Source organism: Drepanopeziza brunnea, assembly GCF_022702325.1.
Source record: "Drepanopeziza brunnea f. sp. 'multigermtubi' strain 214-2 chromosome Unknown ctg5, whole genome shotgun sequence".
NCBI lineage: Eukaryota > Fungi > Ascomycota > Leotiomycetes > Helotiales > Drepanopezizaceae > Drepanopeziza > Drepanopeziza brunnea.
This window is the reverse complement of record NW_027094068.1, coordinates 689247-708805: the sequence shown is the minus strand read 5'-3', so window position 1 is coordinate 708805 and position 19559 is coordinate 689247. Positions and strand designations below refer to the sequence as shown.

The 19559-nt window shown below is 50.0% G+C and overlaps 9 protein-coding genes across 9 annotated transcripts; 5 read left to right on the top strand and 4 right to left on the bottom strand.

Moving 5' to 3' along the window:
• Positions 1-844: 844 nt before the first annotated feature.
• L3040_003666 (uncharacterized protein) lies at positions 845-1162 on the bottom strand (the record flags this gene model as incomplete). Its single annotated transcript, XM_007295250.2, has 1 exon — positions 845-1162. The coding sequence occupies one exon, from the start codon at positions 1160-1162 to the stop codon at positions 845-847; it is 318 nt and encodes a 105-aa protein (XP_007295312.2).
• A 1553-nt stretch (positions 1163-2715) lies between these two features.
• Positions 2716-3576, top strand: L3040_003665 (uncharacterized protein; the record flags this gene model as incomplete). Its single annotated transcript, XM_007295251.2, has 3 exons — positions 2716-2792; positions 2885-3100; positions 3285-3576. 3 exons carry the CDS (start codon positions 2716-2718, stop codon positions 3574-3576), a joined length of 585 nt encoding a protein of 194 aa, XP_007295313.1.
• A 258-nt stretch (positions 3577-3834) lies between these two features.
• L3040_003664 (uncharacterized protein) lies at positions 3835-6040 on the bottom strand (the record flags this gene model as incomplete). Its single annotated transcript, XM_007295252.2, has 2 exons — positions 3835-4984; positions 5043-6040. The coding sequence occupies 2 exons, from the start codon at positions 6038-6040 to the stop codon at positions 3835-3837; spliced, it is 2148 nt and encodes a 715-aa protein (XP_007295314.2).
• Positions 6041-6452: 412 nt separating this feature from the next.
• On the top strand, positions 6453-7188 carry L3040_003663 (uncharacterized protein; the record flags this gene model as incomplete). Its single annotated transcript, XM_066156498.1, has 6 exons — positions 6453-6489; positions 6554-6636; positions 6703-6771; positions 6832-6924; positions 6999-7013; positions 7081-7188. The coding sequence occupies 6 exons, from the start codon at positions 6453-6455 to the stop codon at positions 7186-7188; spliced, it is 405 nt and encodes a 134-aa protein (XP_066012081.1).
• Positions 7189-7451: 263 nt separating this feature from the next.
• On the bottom strand, positions 7452-8975 carry L3040_003662 (uncharacterized protein; the record flags this gene model as incomplete). Its single annotated transcript, XM_066156497.1, has 4 exons — positions 7452-7942; positions 7991-8090; positions 8148-8189; positions 8241-8975. 4 exons carry the CDS (start codon positions 8973-8975, stop codon positions 7452-7454), a joined length of 1368 nt encoding a protein of 455 aa, XP_066012080.1.
• Positions 8976-9944: 969 nt separating this feature from the next.
• L3040_003661 (uncharacterized protein) lies at positions 9945-10705 on the top strand (the record flags this gene model as incomplete). The annotated part of the gene is made up of 4 exons (XM_066156496.1): positions 9945-10253; positions 10302-10353; positions 10399-10456; positions 10504-10705. 4 exons carry the CDS (start codon positions 9945-9947, stop codon positions 10703-10705), a joined length of 621 nt encoding a protein of 206 aa, XP_066012079.1.
• Positions 10706-10792: 87 nt separating this feature from the next.
• L3040_003660 (uncharacterized protein) lies at positions 10793-11306 on the bottom strand (the record flags this gene model as incomplete). Its single annotated transcript, XM_007295256.2, has 3 exons — positions 10793-10946; positions 11008-11187; positions 11257-11306. 3 exons carry the CDS (start codon positions 11304-11306, stop codon positions 10793-10795), a joined length of 384 nt encoding a protein of 127 aa, XP_007295318.2.
• Positions 11307-11942: 636 nt separating this feature from the next.
• On the top strand, positions 11943-14846 carry L3040_003659 (uncharacterized protein; the record flags this gene model as incomplete). Its single annotated transcript, XM_007295257.2, has 9 exons — positions 11943-12579; positions 12677-12787; positions 12844-12850; positions 12987-13046; positions 13099-13131; positions 13182-13612; positions 13671-13736; positions 13787-13885; positions 13936-14846. The coding sequence occupies 9 exons, from the start codon at positions 11943-11945 to the stop codon at positions 14844-14846; spliced, it is 2355 nt and encodes a 784-aa protein (XP_007295319.1).
• Positions 14847-15664: 818 nt separating this feature from the next.
• Positions 15665-19148, top strand: L3040_003658 (uncharacterized protein; the record flags this gene model as incomplete). Its single annotated transcript, XM_007295258.2, has 9 exons — positions 15665-15845; positions 15913-16050; positions 16119-16200; positions 16259-16446; positions 16499-16697; positions 17036-17154; positions 17201-17450; positions 17500-18601; positions 18648-19148. The coding sequence occupies 9 exons, from the start codon at positions 15665-15667 to the stop codon at positions 19146-19148; spliced, it is 2760 nt and encodes a 919-aa protein (XP_007295320.2).
• Between the last annotated feature and the right edge of the window lie 411 nt (positions 19149-19559).

Genomic DNA, 19559 nt, shown 5'->3' with positions numbered 1-19559 from the left:
ACGCAACTCTGATGGCCCTCTTGTCACTCCTTTGTTGTTGCTGTTGCATCCATCCATCCATCCATGCCCACTTACTCACCGACAAGATGTCAGCTCTACCGGCACTACCTTCAGCGACTCTTCATTCACAGATCCGCTGGCGGAAGAGGCTTTCAAGGAATTGGGCACAAACACCGTTCGTGTGTAGGCTATCAATGCTTCCCTAGCTCACTCCGTCTGCATGAAGGGGCTCGGCCTTCTTTCCTGGTACCTCGCCTTTTTCTGCTTCGAGAAGCAACTACAGCAGCCTGCTTGCGCCATACTCTCTGGGCCTCATTGACCTTCTCGCGGTATGCAACGAGATCTGCATTTCTGTGTGTGATCCTGTTCACTCTCCCAAGTGCCTTTTTCCTCCCCGCGATTTCTGCAGCTTGTTCCACCAGTTCTTCAGCAGAAAGAGTGAAATCACTCCGGGGAAATTGATTCGCGGGGGAGTGAGGACAAAGGCCATCCTATTCGGGCTTGTCTTTAGCCGAAGTTACCGTTGCCCAAGGACACAATGCGTCAGGATCATTGTGATTAGAAGTCTTAGTAGAAGTTGCCCAAAAGAGAAGATTAAAGGTGGCTTCGAGTAACATAAATAGTACGCGCAGAATTAAGACCACACTGACCGTAGGAAGTGGAACAAAGCATGAAAACCCAGACGATGAGATCTCGAAGCCGGCTTGATAGACATCAGAACAAGTCTAAAAATGAGTAGTAGAGGCGTGTCAATCTTTCCCATGGGGTTTGACACGGTTGTTAACACCTCCTCTAGTAGTAGTCCTTCATCAAACATACAGACACGGACGATGACCAGATTTTTTCAAGAAAAGTGCGTATGCACTGCATTGTATACTGGCAGGAACGGCAAGGGGCGTATCGCCGACTTGATCGGCTCTCCAAGAGACAAGGAGCGGATGACACGGATGCCAGAGAGAGACACCAGTGACTCTAGGAACTCCTCGCTACAGAGGACCTTCCGAAAGATCGGGTGCATCCTTGATGGCGGTATAAGATTCAAGCGGATCCACCAGAGGGTCACCATGAGCGCAATGATGGTGTCCATGGTGGTTGGTGGTGTTTTAGAATGGTCCAAGAGGATTCTTGGAACGACTGGTACAGAAGCTAGTTCATGTGCCATTGCGCTGTGGGACAGACTTGAGTAAATATACCTGCGGAGTCCCAGAATACCCTGTCACGGGTGGCAGAGATTTCTGGGTGACAAATGGATACGTGGATAGGTAGGTATATGTAAGCCAGAGGAATCACCGCAGGTTCAAAAGAGAACGGAGTGAGTGTGCTCCTAGTATCAGGATTAGTAAATGGTCAAATTGAGATCGTGCGTCCGTACACACCTTGGTGGGCTTCGGAAATCTCTCTGCCAAAGAGGAGAGCTTGCGGTTGCCGTTTACGCTAAAGAGGGGTTTTGAAGAGTGTCGAAGAGGATATGGGAAGGGGAGATGATGGGAGGGGGAGATGATGGGAAGGCTCTCGAAAAGTAGGAGAGAGAGAAGAGAGAGCTACCTGCTTTATTTGCCTTCTTACCACGGTAAAAGGTGGAAGAACGAAATGGTTCAAAGGCCATCATTTTTGGGCGGAGACATATAGTAAGTGGTATCTCGCCCAAAGCAAGGCCTCGATCGATGCCAAGATTGATTCAAGTAGGACCTTCAGACGTCCAGCAAGATTCACTAGCTAGGCTCTCATCAGGGCAGGTAGTGCAGTGGAAACTGAAAGTTCAAGGTCAGAAAGCGTGGATTGTGTATCTTGTTCTGCGAATTTTCCGTGGGCAGACTTGACTTGTAGTCCAGCGCGTGCAGACGAAGGAGCTCCGGTAGTTGTTCGCCTACCTATCATGCTGTACAAAGTCACACCAATCAAATAATATGCCATTGACCGGCGAGCGACGAAATCTCAAAAATCTCCAGAAAATGGAGTCTCCGCCGACCAAAACATAATGGCAGTAAAATGGCCGCCAGTCAGGCCTTCATCCAAGTGATCGTGTTCTTTGACAATAGAAGAGCGACACAGACTGATGTGCTGACAGAAGGACCGAATTTTCTTGTACATAGATCATCTTAAAGGGTGGAGCTACCCTGGAGTGGGACAAGCTAGTTCAGAATTCATTTCTTGTAAGTTCATCCCATACAGCAGCACTCAGCCACCCTACTAATCAATGTCTAGGCCTTTTACCAGAGATGACCGTGGCTCATGCCCATAATACTCCATTCTACCAATCTTTGAAACACATCTTCTGCATAGCAGATTTTTTGGCGATATTTTTCATGTTTTTTTGTGTCACACTGGTTTTTCACGCTTTTTTTCGTCTCTTTCTTGGGCAGCCGAGGAACGGGGGCCCGGACTTTCACCGCTTTGAAGAAGCAGAGGGGCTCAGAGGCAAAGAGTAGAGAGTCAGTTGTAAATAAGTAATGGTGATCGAAGATTACATACGGAGACTGTTAAACTATGAACACCATCCTGCTTGTGTTATCCGCTACTCATACCTAGGTATTGAACTGATACCGGTACTCGTGATGCTGCGGCTCCCGAGATCATCATTGACAACGAGCCTGGATGCTAACTTTTGATCCATTCAACCCCCGACCTGACCAAATACAACAAACAACACTACCACCTTTATTTCACCTCAGACCTCAGGCGAGCACAATCCACATCCACAACTCGGAACTGGAAATGTCCACATACACCAGCACACCCCTCTTCGGCGGCGCCCTCATCGTCGACCTCCCCTCCAGCTTTGCCGACGTTAGGTACGTATATATATATATCCTCATGCCACCACCACCACAAATCCCAGCCTGAATCTAATACTGGCGTCCCCTCTTCCGCCCCCAAAAAATAGTACCATCCGTCAAGTCCCCGACCATCAAGAGGTCTACCTGGACAAAGATGGCTTCACCAGCATCATCTTCGACATCACCGAGCGGGTTGGTCTACCGGGCACCGGGCCAGCCGTCGATGGCGCGGCCTTGACCACGCACCTCGAGGACATAGTAGATTCCGACGACGATACCGTCAAGGTGTGGAACACGTCCAACACGCAATTCTCGAAACTGCCGTGCGTCTCCTTCTTCTCTCTCCTTGATTTTTTTTTTTTTTTTTTTTTTTTTTTTTTTATCTTTTTATATCTTTTTGGGGGGGGTTTTGGGGCCACCCCGCTGCTGCTACTGCTGCTGCCTCGCGCGGGGTTTTTATTTATTGATTGATTTATTGATAACTGACACGCACGTGATCCCGTCCAGCGACAAGACCCCCGCCTACACCCTCATCGCGACGCAGACGCCACCTCCCCAGCCGGGCTCCAAGAGCCCGGATTTCACGGCCATCGTGCTGACGCTGGTGCGGCTCGAGAGGGAGAGCACCGATATCCTCATCACGATCAACGTACCGCATATCAAGGGCGAGTACACGGTCGAGGAGGTGGATATGCAGATGGGGAAGCAGGGGAAGCTGATTGAGAGTGCGGTGGAGTATGCGGCCAAGATCTGGGAGACGTTCAAGATCAAGGATTGGGGTCTGTTCAATGAGGTCTGATGGGATTAAACGGGGGCGGAGGGGCCGGTATTGGGGGTGTTGGGGGGAGGTGTTGGAAGTAGAGAGCACTGCTTCTATGGATGCGGCGTTGCGATGGTTTCTAGCGATTGTTTTTTATCAGATGGGCCACAGGTTATGATGGATGGAACCACGGCCAGCAGACAGAGCGACATGAGGTAGTTGAAATTCAATCTCAGATGGAAGGGATACTGATACATGCTCTGACTTCGAATGTGTTCTGCCGAACTACGATCTATATCATGGACTCGTCAGGTCTAGAAAGTCAAGCTTCCTCACGACAAGCCAGGTATCATCATCCAGAGTCCCCTCCTTAGTCCTAACATCATCCTCAATATCAACACTCTCTAGCCGCGCATCACCTCCCAGCTGATGCTTCGACGCCTTGAAGGCCTGGTATCTCTTTCCTACCAGACCCATGATCTCTTTTTGAGGACTACCTGGGTTCTCCTCCCTCAACCTCTTCATATTCTCCTTCACGAACAACTGGTACTCGCTGACCTTCGATGCCCCAGCATTCGCCCTCGGCACGGGCTTGGTTTGCACCAGTTTACTCCTACAGCTCCCGCACTGGTGTCTCGACGGGTCAATACTCTTGCTGTGCCTCTTGAACTCCGTACTGCAGTTCACGCATTCCCACACATACTTGTAGTCGATCGAGTAAGTGTGCTTGGTCGTAACCTCGATCCCTCTGTCACCAAAATGCCGGGAGCACTTCGCTGCCCAGGCTTTGAACTCCTTGCCGTGAGGATTGGTCTTGATACCACTGACCATGAAGTTTGCCAGGTGGCAGAATTCATGTGCAAGGACGTTTAGCAGACGCCCTTCGTCATCAATGACCTTCTCGGCCAGCTCAATAGTAGCATGGTGTCGATGTATCAACTTTACATCAGTGGAGCCAGGTGCGGGCTTGACCGTCTCGCGTTTCCAGTTCGCTCGGCCGGCGGTAGTGTTGAGTTTCTTGCTCCAGATGATCTTCACCCCCCCGGTCGAAGCAGCAAGTCTAGCAATCTCGCCGTTGGTGATTTTGGCGTCGAGCTCGGTCAGAAAGGAATCAGCAAGTGCATGCTTCGTTTGAGAGAATGCTTTCTTAGCTTCTTTCGCTTCCCGGTCAAGCTTCCCGGGGCTTTTTTTAGGATACGGATGTTCCTTTGGCAGAGGATTCGGCTTTGGTTGGAGGACTTTCAGAGGAGAGTACTCGTCATTCCAGTCATTGACCACATCCTGCTTCCAGAAGTTGTCCGTGCTTTGACGATGTGGCGTTGCTGGGATACGGAGAAGCTCTTTCTTGGGGGACTGGAGTTTTCTCGGCTGGAGGACAGGACTTCCTGGTGGTGTCACAAACGGTGCTTCCTCGGATGTCTTCATGGACTGGCTTTTTACTGGCGAGCTGGGAGTGCGATCAGTACATACAACATTTAGGCTACGATATGGTGTTTTTTACTTACTATCTGAGGGCAAAGGGATCTTCAAGATCAGAAGTCGACACTCTCGCTTTTATTCTCGGCGGATCTTTCTTTGTCCTGGAATTTGTCTTGGGCCCTCTCAGACGAAGAGCTGGTTCTTTCTCGCGGTAATCATTTGCAAACTCTTCCAGAAATTTCTCCTCTGCTCGCCTCTTCGAAACCTGGAACACATCATCATCCACCCTAAGCCTGGCCATCTCACGACCCAAGTCCTCCGAATCAGAGTCCTCGAGTTCTCTCGGCCGCCCTCTTCCTCGTACAAGCTTCCGGGAAGACCTAGGAGGTGGCAGGATGATAGACTCTTCATCCAGAAAAGTGCTGTCATCAACAATGAAATCCGATAGCCCAGAAGCTCCTTCGAACTCCTCGTCATCGGAATCGGAATCAATGACCGTCTGCTTGCTGGGAGCCTTTGCCTTCTCTTCCCTGGCCTCCATGCTCTGAGGCTCTTCTCTGGGCTCAACCACATGTTTTCCCGCGACGCTCACTGGCTCCGAAACAGATGATTGCTGGAAACTCGGAGTCGTAGTCCGCTTCCTTAGGTCTTTTTTCTGAGCTCTCTTTTCAGGTTCAGAGTCATCGTTCTCTGGGACAGCTTCGGCATCCAGGACTGCTAATGGCCGAGGAGCTACAACCCGCCTCCTAGCTGATCTCTCTGGTGAAATGTCGAGCTTTGATTTTGAGCTGCCCGAGGATTCAGAAGATCCCCTGCTCAAGTTTGCCAACGGACGTAATAGCGGGTTATTAGACGTCGGATTCAGGATCCGCTTCCTGGGCCTAGGTTTCCCTGCTGCTAACTCATCTGCCCTCTTTGCCTTGAGTCTGCTGTCCGTTCTCTTGCTCGGAGACTCGCCATCGGTGTTCACTGTTTTCTTCGTACGCGACTCTGGTTTGGGGATCCGGACCTCCGTCTTGCGACTCAAGATCTCTGCCAAATCCGGAAACTCGTCGTCGCTATCCTCCACTACTAGCCTGGCCATTGCTGAAGATGTTCTGATCACGAGGGGCTCGAATCGAAAATCAAAGCCTCAAAATTGACTGGAGGAGACAGGTTGGCGCAGCAACGCAGCAACAGGGAGCTAGCTAGCCATATCGCGTTGCATGGACTTCGCCTCGACAATTTCTCGAAGTCGACTTTTGATGTCAAGTTGTTCCACTTGACCGAGGATTTCAATGCTATATCATTCAAACTGTATTTTTCGTGACATTCTATGAGATATGTGATGTACTTGTAGGATTCAAATCACGTGGAATATACTACAACTACTGGACCCTGGAGCTTCGAGCTATTACCCCGCCTCGAGCTCTCAGCTGAAGATGTAACTTCTGCTTTCCCACACACACGTTTTACCATTCGCAGACCTCCCAACCCACACATAATTCACAGTCGAAATGGCAGCAGCCTGTATATTCTGCAAGATCGTCAAGGGTATGTCCCCCATACCCAACCCCCAATTGCCCCTCCCATATATCCTACCTAACGAAACAAACAGGCGACATCCCCTCTTTCAAGCTCTTCGAATCCGACAAAGTCTTCGCCTTCCTCGACATCAATCCTCTCAGCAAAGGACACGCCGTACGCATCCCTTGACCCCTCCACCCTTCTGTTCCCATCCTTGTTAGCTAAGAGGATGGATGACAGCTTGTGATTCCCAAGTTCCACGGCGAGAAACTGACCGACATCCCGGACGACCAACTGTCCGAGATCCTAGTACGTGGATTCCCCGTGGGAGAGACGTGGCGGGCGAATGGCTGATGTGCGTTATGATAGCCGGTGGTGAAGAAGCTGGTGAAGGCGACAGGGGCGGAGAACTACAACGTGCTGCAGAACAATGGAAGGATTGCGCACCAGGTGGTTGATCATGTAAGTCGCCCTGGGACTCGATTCTCACGGGAGGAGAAATAGAGTGCTAATGAATGGTTTTCTGCGGGGGCTAGGTGCATTTCCATATGGTGAGTTTTCTTCATTTGATTTCCACCAGATGGGAGGGAAGGGGAAGCAGTTGCTAATGCGAGTCAGATTCCAAAGCCGAATGAGGAGGAGGGAATGTCGATTGGATGGCCGCAGCAGAAGACGGACATGGACAAGCTCAAGGCGCTGTTCGCGGAGATCAAGTCGAGGATGTAGAGTATAGTGTGTGTGTGGAGCGATGGAGTTTGTGGGAATGAATAAGTGACCTTGTGAATGAGTGACGATATAATGTGTGACAAGTAGCAATAATATCCATTATTTTTTAGTCTTTGGGCAATCAGCTTCAATCCTATTTATCCTTCATAACGGATGCCGTTGTGGACCGCCTCTAGAACAACCGAGATTCAATACTATCTTGCCACATTTCCAATACCATGTAGACAAATATATCTGGTCGCCGAATTCTGGGCAAGGAAATATTAGTCCAGATCAGCAGCAGACGTTTCTGTAGGCTTATTTCCGTTCGTAGGTGCCTCTGCTTTGTCGGGGTAGAACTGCAGAATTCCACCTCCTTGAATCATTCCAACCCGGTCATAAATTGTCCTAGCACGTAGATAAGGATCAAGTCTCCAGTAGTCGTCCCTCAAAGCTGCGGCCAGCTTATTCCTCGTTTCCTTGACCAACACCGCATCGCCCTCTCCATTGATCCAGTCCAGAGTGGACTTTTCGTACTGATCGACCAAGGTCTCGCGTTCCTTGAGAAGCTTGTCTCTGGTTACTGTATCTTTCATCTTGTCATTCTCTCCTGGTACAGGCTCGATGTATTTGTATTCCCAATCTTCGTCTCCGCCCAGTTCCTTGATGATCTGAGATCTGGGCACGAACTGCTCCATCTCGTCGTTACTGTTTGTGAACTGAACTTTACTTGCTACAACAGGATCCAACCACCCCCGGATGATTTTCCAAATGCCTGGATGCGTTAGTACGGTTGATTGGCACCGAAGAGGTGGAAGCTAACCCTGAAAAATCCATGGAGCCTTGTGGACAAGGACAACGCCTAAAGATTCTGGATAGTTCGCCTCAAAGCATTTGATCATGAACTTCACTGGACCATAATCCTGTTATGATATTAGCGAAACTCTCAAACAGCTTTAAGCTCGGCCTTGACGACTTGCCATATTTGCCATGGAGAACCCTGTCATGTCAAACACAATACACTACATCTAATTCAGCCATTGTTCCAAAACTGGTCTCGACACAACACTTACAGCAGTATCAACAGGGGGAGATAGGATCATACGCGCAGACTCTATCACGAAGACTGTATACTTTTCCAGACTCTCCTCACTATGCTCTCCCTGTTTGTGCAGCCGCACTCGGACGAAGCACATTGGCCGCCCAGATTTATCCAACCCGTGCAAGAAACTCTTCCCCAAGCGCATCTGAGCAAGGAAATCGTGGCCCAACTTTTTCTTCGCAGCATCAGTGCCAGTTGAATCTTCCAGGTAGCCCAGCTCGCCGTTCTTCATGATGTCATCATCGACACGCACTTCTGTTGATCTCCATCTCATAGTAGAGACCATCATCACCAATGCCTTGTCGACATCCCACTTTCTTGCTCTCAGAAATCTCAGGAGAAGAGCATCTGGATGATCGTGTTTCACCATGCCCCAGAATGTGGCGCGGAGCAACTCGGGAGACATATTTGACAACGCATCCTGGAACTCCTTCGTTTGGCCGTATTTGTCGTCCTCGGCATTTTGTGGTGAACTGACCTTTTCAGGGTCCTCCTCTTTGGTTTTCCGGAAGAGCGACAATTTCTTCTTTTTTGGCTTCTTGGAATCTGATGAATCCGTCTTGGCGCTTCTAGTCTCCTTGCTTTCATCCCTCTCCTTCGGTATAACTCCAAAGACTTGGAGTGTCGCGATCCAGAACTCTCGAAGTTTTTCCTCCTCCGTTGGAGTTAACGTTCCCGGCCGACCTGGAAGTGCTTCTCCTGTCATACTGTCGGGTCTCTGATCGGTACGGTCTACAGAATGGGAAAGGATTCCTTCTTCAACCTCTTTGGTGTTGGGGCGTTCGATAGCAGGCAATACTGAATAGACAGCAAGACCGCAGAGTAACAGAATCGCCGTCCAAGAGGAAAATGAACTCCTGACAGTCTGCGGAGTGGGTGGCGCCAGAGGACTCTTGATGTGAAGATGCTGTTGGCCTGGCTTAAATGACGACTGCTGCTTTCTCGGGCCCTGAGAGTCTCCAGTTCCAGGAAAAGATGATAGCCTCGCGCTGTACAACCTCGAATGGTGGATTCTTTGGGCGAGGAGACGCGGAGCGGTTGGGCCGCTATGGTAGTTGTAGGATCGCGGGGTAAATTGTCGAACGGGTGGCAGTGCAGCGTTGCGCCTGCGGAAGATATACCAAGGCGGGGGGTGCGAGGGCGAGGGCGAGATGGAGGCGACGGTCGCGAATCCGCGGCGTAATTGAATTAAATCAGACCGAGTGACAGGCAGAAGCTTGGGCATGGGAAGACAGGAAGAGGAGGAGAGGAGCCGAATATATTAATGAAGTGGGTGTGGATGTGGACTCGACAATACGACGGCAGATAGGTGCTTGGGAGACGAGGGTTGGGCCCTTCGCATGTCCGTCCGATTACCTACTTGACAATTTCTTCTGTGGCTCGGCTTCACAGCCGGCAAGTCACGGGATGAGGGGCGCTCGGAGTCGGAGGTACATGGAAGCCGGGGTAGATATTTACAACGTGAATATCAACACTGACAGCACGCGACACCCTTACAGTTGCTGGTCAACGCGTTGGCTTGGGCAACAACCTTGACGACCGCGACACGATCTTCCATCCACGGACGAACTTCCGAAGCCAAGTATCTCAACTCGCGTGCATTGATCCATCCCAAATATTCGAGTTGGCCCAGCCGTGCGACAGCCACCACCCCACCACCACCACATGGTCCATCATGGCTTCGACCACCCCACAGACAGGAAGCACTCGCAGACGACCCATTTCGCGCCCAACGACCCCCCTGCGACCCTCATCTCGGTCCTCGTTGCGTGAATCTGGGAAAGCCAGCGCTGGAGGAGGATCCTATGCGCCCCTGGAGGCCTTTGAGCCGTCGTTCGCGGAGCTTTCAGATTCCATGGCCGATTTGGAACTAAACTTCATGAATTTGCAGGTTCTCAACGACAGCCTGTCGCGCTTTTCCGAGAACTTTGCCAGTTTCTTGTACGGCTTGAATATGAACGCTTTTACAACTGATTTCCCTGAAGTGAGTGTCATATAGATGAACGCGCTGCCCTTGTTGACCATTTACGAGGCCCCAATATCGGACTCCTTTCGCAGAGCAAGGGAACAAGAGGATCAACTAGGTAGGCCGTTGCCGTATCTCGCTAGCTTTCATTCACAGTACGTAGGACGCTCGACAGGATCCCGCGGTGATTATGAAATCATGGACGGAGAAACGACGTTCCTGTAAGTCAATCGCATTCCCTATGATTGCTACGGCTTACTCTCTGCAGGACCACGGACACGTCCTTCATCGATAATCCACCGACATCCTCTAAAGCGACGTCGAAAGTCTCCATACCCGCTCCAGCTTCGAAGATCGGCGGCGCAGGCCGAGGGGGACCTGCAGGAAGAGGTGGGGCAGTTCGTGGTGGGCTCAGAGGAACGCGGGGCAGCGGTCTGGCGAGAGCTGCAAAGGGTCGCAGTGTGAAGTAGCGAAAATAGGCCAATATGATACACTGTAATATCCCGAAGGCCGAAGGCTGGCAGCCTGGTTTACCATGTTGATCGAGCGTGACGTCTTCAAGTATCCTCCACGAAGCCCGAATTCTCCATCTCTGCCTCCACATCGTGGGTATTCTGTTTGGCGGCTAATTTAGGTCCATTGTCTGTTTGGAGCCCAATGGCTGCCTCGGCTTCCTTTTGCGTGTATGGTTCCGCCTTTAATGCTTTGACCCTGGGGCAGAATCAGTGTCGGAAAGAGTCTGGAAGAGTGACAACTTCTAGAAGATGCGTACTGTCTCTTGTGTGTGCTTCCTTTGCGATGTGTAACCAGACTGTGCTCACTCTCAAACCATTTTGCGCACTCGAGACAGTAGTATTGGCCCAGACCTGGCAGATCCTCAGGAGCTTTAGTGCTCTTGTGTTGCTCGAGATGTTTCGGGGAGGCGATATCAGCTTTGATCTGATCGAGATCCCTTCGGAAAAGTCAGTTCAAATTATCATGGCGGGGAGTGGGATCACCAGGAGTTTGGAATAACGCTCACCTCAATCTTCTCCGAGTCTTGGTCTTGGTTTTCTTCTGGGGGATTCCCATCTTGCGGGAAGGACGAGAGGGCTAGATAAAGTGCTGGTTCTGATAGTCTGAGATTTCTTTTACCTTGCGGTTCGGATCGGTTTCGGTTCGGGGGTAAAACCAAAAATCACTCGCGTATCAGCCAAGTCCACGAAGGCTCCGGTGGTAAACGATAAACCGAGCTAGAAGCTGGCCTGCAGACCGCAGGAATTTTCGCGCTAGCCCGCATTTCCCCACCTGCTTCCGTCACCCGAGGTTGATAGTAGTTCCGTATACGGCGGTCCATATCTATATATCTCTATATATATCCGGATATTTATGATCACAAAGCCCGCCTTGGGGTTGGCAATGGTCAGGAAGATAGCCATATGTAGGAATTGCTCTTGAGATATATATATATATCTGACCAACACCTCCATGATAGAAAAGTGCGTATGGTTACTACAAAAGCTCATCAGTCACAAGCATCCCGACATAACCAATTGAGCATGCGCCATTGGCCGTAGCGGCCCCACTTCCTAGCGTCTGACCCACCCACCCTAGGTAGCCGAGATCCATCCCGCAGCCGGCGGCTCATTATCAGAAGAGCTTCTCTCGGTTTTCTCTTCCTTTCCAAGTTTCCTCCTCCAAAGATCTCCTCCTACAAGTCTACCCACCATGCTGTCCACCTCCCGACAGCTTCTCGCTGCTACTCAGCGGCGAGCCATTGCCCATGGCATCCGCCGCATGGCGACTGTCAGCGATGCTCCCCTCGACAAGAAGGTGAAGCAGAACATCCACGAAGAGGGCAACTTCATCAACTACAAGAAGATGTCCGAGAACCTCGCGATTGTCCGCTCCAGATTGAACCGTCCCCTCGCATACGCAGAAAAGATTCTCTACTCCCATCTCGACGACCCGCACGGACAAGAGATCGAGCGTGGTGTCTCCTACCTGAAGCTCCGCCCGGATCGTGTCGCATGCCAGGATGCCACAGCCCAGATGGCCATTCTGCAGTTCATGTCTGCCGGTATGCCCTCAGTGGCAAACCCTACCACGGTCCATTGTGATCATTTGATCGAGGCACAGACTGGCGGTGTCAAGGATCTGGCGCGCGCCACCGAGATCAACAAGGAGGTCTACGACTTCTTGTCTACATCTTGCGCAAAGTTCAACATTGGTTTCTGGAGACCTGGCTCTGGGATCATTCATCAGATCATACTTGAGAATTACGCCTTCCCTGGCGGTCTTCTTATTGGTACCGACTCGCACACACCCAATGCTGGTGGATTAGGCATGGCAGCCATTGGAGTTGGTAAGCTACTCGAATACCTGAATTGCCGACAGTGGCTTGCCCATGGCCTATCTGTTACTTTCAAACGCGATTTTTCAGTGCTGATTTAGTTTGCAAGGTGGTGCTGATGCTGTCGACGTTATGGCCAATCTGCCATGGGAGTTGAAGGCTCCAAAGGTCATTGGTATCAAATTGACCGGCGAGATGTCTGGATGGACTTCCCCTAAGGGTACGTTGATGCATATTCCAACTACTGACTTGGGGTGCATTGCTAACCTCGAACAGACATTATGTAAGTTTGTGCTTCTCCATGGACGATTCCATGGACGATTTTCCTTTCTGTCATGGTTCGATGTTTCCCTCGAGCATGATTCAGAGGCTTCCTATTTGTTTCTTGAGCAGAACTATACTAACTGCGATACTTCCAGCCTGAAAGTCGCGGGAATCTTGACTGTGAAGGGAGGAACTGGTGCTATTGTTGAGTACTTGTAAATGGCCCAAGCTCCTTGTGGCATTCGACATACTGACTTTCGCATATAGTGGTCCTGGTACCGAATCAATCAGCTGTACCGGGTTAGATCCTCCGTTTTTATTCATGCATACTCGAGCTGAAATTTCTACAGGATGGCAACAATATGCAATATGGGCGCTGAAATCGGAGCAACCACATCCCTGTTCCCCTTCAACGATCGCATGTACGATTACCTTGCTGCTACCAAGCGTAAGGACATCGGTGACTTTGCCCGCACATACGCCAAGGAACTCCGCGAGGATGAGGGTGCTCAATACGACGAGCTGATCGAGATAAACCTATCGGAGCTTGAGCCACACATCAACGGCCCTTTCACTCCCGATCTTGCTACTCCCATATCCAAATTCAGCGAGGCTGTCAAGGCTAATAACTGGCCCGAGGAGCTCAAAGTCGGTTTGATCGGTTCCTGTACCAACTCTTCTTACGAAGATTTCTCCCGCGCTGCGTCGATTGCCAAAGATGCCCTCGACCATGGTCTCAAGTCCAAATCTCTCTTCACTGTTACCCCAGGTTCTGAGCAAAGTAAGTCTTCGTTCATAGTACCCATGTCTGATATGTGACCTTGCTCATCATTATCCAGTCCGTGCTACAACTGCCCGTGATGGTCAGTTGGAGATCCTCGAAGAATTTGGAGGAGTCGTGCTTGGTAGGTTTCCAGCCCCATTAATCATATCGAAAATCTAATAAACTCTGCAGCAAATGCCTGCGGACCTTGCATCGGGCAGTGGGATCGTAAAGACGTGGCCAAGGGTCAAGCCAACTCCATCGTCTCATCCTACAACCGCAATTTCACAGGTAATTTATGTGTGTAAACTATCACGCATCGGTTTGCTAATACTGGGAAGGTCGCAACGATAGCAATCCCTCCACTCACAGTTTTGTCACATCGCCAGATCTTGTGGTTGCTCTCAGCATTGCCGGATCTCTTCACTTCAACCCCCTCACCGACAAGCTGAAGGACAAGGACGGAAACGAGTTCCTCCTGTCTCCACCATCCGGTGCAGGTCTCCCATCAGCCGGCTACGATCCAGGACAGAACACCTACCAAGCTCCTCCCGCAGACCGCAACTCTGTTTCCGTTGCTGTATCGCCTAGCAGTGACAGACTTCAAGTGCTCGAGCCTTTCACCGCGTGGGATGGGAAGGATGCGCTGGACCTTCCGATTCTCATAAAGTGTAAGGGAAAGACTACCACTGACCACATTTCTATGGCCGGTCCTTGGTTGAAGTACCGTGGACATTTGGATAACATCTCCAACAACATGTTGATTGGTGCCACGAATGCCGCGAATGGTAAAGCCAACGAAGTCAAGAACTTCACCACAGGGGAGTTTGGGGCCGTACCCGCTACCGCTCGAGACTACAAGAAGAAGGGAATTCCCTGGGTTGTTATTGGAGACTGGAACTACGGAGAAGGAAGTTCAAGAGAACACGCTGCTTTGGAGCCCAGACATTTGGGAGGTCTTGCCATCATCACCCGCTCATTTGCCCGTATCCACGAGACCAACTTGAAGAAGCAAGGTATGCTTCCGTTGACCTTTGTCGACCCTGAGGACTATGAGAAGATCCAGCCCTACGATAAGGTTGATCTTCTCTGCACCGAAATTGCAGTTGGAAAGCCCATGACTCTAAGAGTGCACCCCAAAGACGGCAAGACATTCGACATCAAGCTGGCTCACACGTTTAACGCTCCCCAAATCGAGTGGTTCAAGAACGGGTCGGCACTCAACACTATGGCCAAGGCCAATGCGTCGTAAGGGCTTGGGAGGATGGTGTTAGGTCTTTTTTAGTGAAGTTGTATTTTTGCGAATGGATCGGTGCGTTTCCCTAGGTATCGATGCATATTCCCTACTTGTAAAAACGAAATTCATGAACGTAATCCTCAATACTTCGGTCTTTTCCCAGTGAACAATGTTGCCAAGGCAAGCGAGGAAGTACTGTGTATTATGCTCAACTACGTCTCGATGTTCAAGAATACCCGCTAATAAGAAGAAATTGGTGTATACATCTAGGATCTGCAACTAGGAGGCTTTCAGTTCAAGATTTTCAATATACGGTGGAGCTAATGCACTATCTTTTAGAAGTGGCACTACCTATCTTTCAGAAGTGGTGACATAGCCTTTCGTTCCCCGGACCTGGAGCTATGCTCAGTAGCCTCATCAGCATTTGGCACAGTATTTTAATTAGTTGAAGAATTTTGGAATCAACTTTCTATACGCTTGTAAAATAGGTAATATTTTATCAAAATTATTCTTTCTTGAAATTTAGATTTGTGAGCTTATGGAAGAGGGATTCTGGTAAAGATTGAAGCAAAATATCGAATGCTGTTATTAGTCCGCAGCCTTGTCACCATTTCAGCCTCGAATCACAGGGTTCAGTCAGCCGGCAAAAGCTTTCCTCACATACACATCACTTTTCTGCTCTGGATCCAAGCAAGCAGGCAATCACCATATGGGATATCGATTCTCTTCTTTACTGAAACGGCCCCGAACTTGCTCTCCGAGTGCCGAATCCTCCAGCCCTCCTAGTTGAAGTTACCCAGCTCGACGGTTGAGGACAGTTCTGACCTTTTGCAATGGCTACCTCTCTTCCTTCGTTCCCTGCCACTCGATTGCGCTCATACATTTTCCGAATTCCTTTGTTTACTCGATGTGTCATAATTGCTATTACTGGACTTTGGATCGCGAGTATACAGTCCGTTTGGGATGTGCAGCAATGGGGAGCTTTGATACCCGGCGAGATCGGACTGAGTACCAGTACGCAGGCTTTCTTCAGGGACAATCGCGTTTCGCTTTTGAGGTTAAGCTAATTCTCTTTATTCAGTGTATAGGACAAACACATTTCCACTCGTCCACGTCGGCTTCTTCCACGCCTTCTTGAACACCTTGTCTTTGACACCCTTGCTGGAAAGATTCGAGGCGGAATATGGGACTCTGACGACACTGGCACTGTTCATGGGTCGTACGTGATCCGCCATTCATCGAGCCTACTTTACGACCTTGGAGGCGCATTGCTGATGGGGATTATAGCTCTTTCCACGATTCCGGCGCTTCTATACACATTCATCGAAAGAGGAATCTTTCATATGAACACCACAATACTTGGGGCTAGGTATAGGTCACAGCAGATCCCATGGTAGAAGCGGTCTAGGTTCTAATAGCCTCTATAGTATATGGGTATTCACCTTGATCGCAATGGAGGCTGTCAAGACCTACAAATCCAACCCCTACTTTATGCTTGGGACGACTCAAATCCCAACTTGGATAACGCCGATCGTGATGGTACTGTTCGTCTCAGTGTTGATCCCCAATACCAGTTTCTTGGGTCATTTGTGTGGGCTCGCTTTTGGTTATGGATGTAAGTGAAACTTTCCTCTCAGTACCCTGGGGAGTGCTGATGACTTTACCAGGGGCTCTTGGATATCTCAAATTCCTCGCACCGCCGGAGCGGGTTCTCCGATGGATAGAAGGTAAGCTAAATCTGCTTGGGCGACTTCCGCATTATGTTTCCGTGGACCAGAAGACATATGGACGGTATGGTGTGCTCCCCACCACCAATCCGGCAATACCGGGAGAGGTTGCTTTAGGCTATGTAGCTAGCTCGCAGAGGTTAGGACCCTAAGAAGCTCATTAATAGCTGGCAAGGATCGAGGTGAAGAGTGAGGATTTTCTTGTTGTACAAAGACCAGGCATAATTCGGCGTTGGGGGTTTCGGGAAGTGGTATGCCTGTCAGCCTGTCACGGGCATTGCGAATATATGATGGGAGTCCAAGTCATCGAGTTTGAATGTGAAAATGAAAACTGATTAAATGTTGCTTGCTCAATGGCGACTTTGTACAAGTTCGATGCCATAAGTTTAATCTATTTTTCGTCTCCTCAAGCTGCATAGTACATACAGTAAGATCCAAAATTTTCGTGTAGAGCTGAGTTCCCCATATTGGTTGCAGTCGCGTCCGTCTGGCTGAAGTGACTCGAGAGCGCGACCTCAGCTCAACATCCATAAAGCCTCGGGATGTCCAACGCGCCATCAGCACGTATCTCTCTTTGAATATGGTTTCTCTGTTATGCAAGTTTCTCCAAGGCTTGTCCTGCGTCTTGCTAACAACTCACAGCTTCGGGCGTTCTGCTACGGCACAATCCATTATTCCTCAAATTACCTCCATATCTGTCCTTTCTCTGCATAGTCATTGGCGTCGCATGGCTCCTCGTCCTACCACTGAACGACTACTCACGGAAGACATACATTTCCGAGAACGCGCTGCTGCCCGGCCAGGTCCACACGTATTTCGCTGGGAGCGACCAGAATGTGTTCCGAGGGTACAAGCACGAGGTTGATGCGCTGGAGGGGAGGAGCAACATTGAGTACCAAGCCTGGCAATGCGAGTGGACTCCGGAGCTGATAGCAGTCTAGGGTGAACGACAAGCTGGAAGAGTTTTTCAAGGCCTCCGGGTTGAAGGTTGCAAGGCAAAGTTACAGGTACAAGTCTGCAGGGGAGACGTATTCGGGGCAGAACATATACGCCATACTCCATGCTCCTAGAGGAGATGCTACAGAAGCTATTGTTCTTGTTGGAGCTTGGAAGAACATTGAGAATGAACTCAACCGAAGTGGGGTGGCTCTCGTTCTCACTTTAGCCCGGTATTTCAAAAGGTGGTCTCTCTGGTCGAAGGATATCATTTTTTTGGTCACAGCCGATAGCACGGCTGGACCGCAGGCTTGGGTCGATGCGTACCACGATACTCACCAATCTCCAGCCATTGACTCTCTTCCCTTGAAGAGCGGCGCATTGCAAGGTGCTGTCGTAATCGACTACCCGTTTGACCACCGATTCGAGTCTATCCATGTCGTCTACGACGGTACCAATGGCCAACTTCCCAACCTGGACCTCTTAAACACTGTAGTATCTATTGCAAGCGGTCAAATGGGAATCGGAGTCTCCTTGCAACAGATGTGGAAGCATTCGGACAGCTACCACGATAGACTTCAGACTATGCTTCGAGGGATGTTGAAGCAAGGCCTCGGACATGCTTCCGGGCCTCACAGCAGCTTCATTCCCTACCATGTAGACGCCATTACCTTGCAGCCTTTTGGAGAAGGTTGGCAAGATGAGATGGCTATGGGAAGAGTCATTGAAAGCACTTTCCGAAGTCTCAACAACTTGCTGGAGCATCTCCACCAGAGTTTCTTCTTTTACTTGCTCATGCAGTCCAATCGATTTGTGAGCATTGGAACCTACCTCCCAAGCGCGATGCTTGTGGCTGTCAACTTTACTATCATGGCAATCTTTCTCTGGATCAAGAGCGGCTCGCCAAAAATGTCAGCCAAAGCGTCTCCATCTGAGGCTGAAAAGAAGCCATTGGTCATGGTAAAGGAAGGAGGAATCAAGGCTCTCGTCCCAGAGGAGGTCGTCATCGTCCGAGAAAGAGAGCTGTTTCTTCCTCTGGCTATTGTAGCCGCCATCCAATTCCTTGGAGTCTTACCCCTTTTCGTTTTCAATCACACGCCTCAGAATGTAAGATTCACAGCCCATCTCTTCGGTACATAGCTGACTGCTCCAGATGCTGCAAGCAATGTTTATCTTCTCCGCTCTACTCAATTGCGTCCTCCCCTTTCTCCTCTCCTACGCTCTTGTAACCTACTTCGTCCCTACCCGGCAACAATACACGCTCATCAAAGCCTTCTCCCTCCTCTTTCTCGGCATGTTCCTCTCGGCTCTTGCAACCCTTAACTTCTCTCTCGCCTTCCTCATAGGCCTCTTTTCCACCCCCTTAACCTACATCCAGCCTCTACCTCGCCATCCAATCATGGCCGGCATTCTAGCGATCCCATTGACTATGCTAGCGCCTACCACGATTGTCGTGGTGGGAACGAAATACTGGGGTTTGAGTATTACCCATGTGCTGAAGGAGGCGGCGTTTGGCTGGGATGTTTGGGGGATGAATACCCAGGTCATGGTGTGGTGTGTCTGGTGGCCCGCTTGGTTGATTGGGATGATTGTGTTGTTTGGGAGACCGAGGGAAGACGGCGAGGAAGTTGAGGTAAAGCTCGTGAAAGGATAGGATATTAGACATCCGGACTGCAAAATTCTAGACTGCATCAGCTGTTCATCCGTGATTTGTATCTCTTTAGCCTTCGTTCGGATCAGACACTCTTGATATCAGCCAGCGTCTGGATCCTCACACATTCATATACCTAGAATACTAGAATACACAGCTTTTCCCGGAGACTGCATCATACTGGTGACAAACAAGGATCCAACACAGCTTCGAATATTGCACATATTCCAAAGTCGCCAGAATCGGGCAACATTGGAATTGGTCGGAAGAACACTACTCCTGAGCTTCCGACACCCACGTCTGTCTCAACAAGGCTCGATACAAGTCGTATGCTGGGAATAGACTATATACCTTGACTTTCAAGTACTTTCGTCGATTTTCAAGCCACCTCATTACGAGACCATAAAATCATGT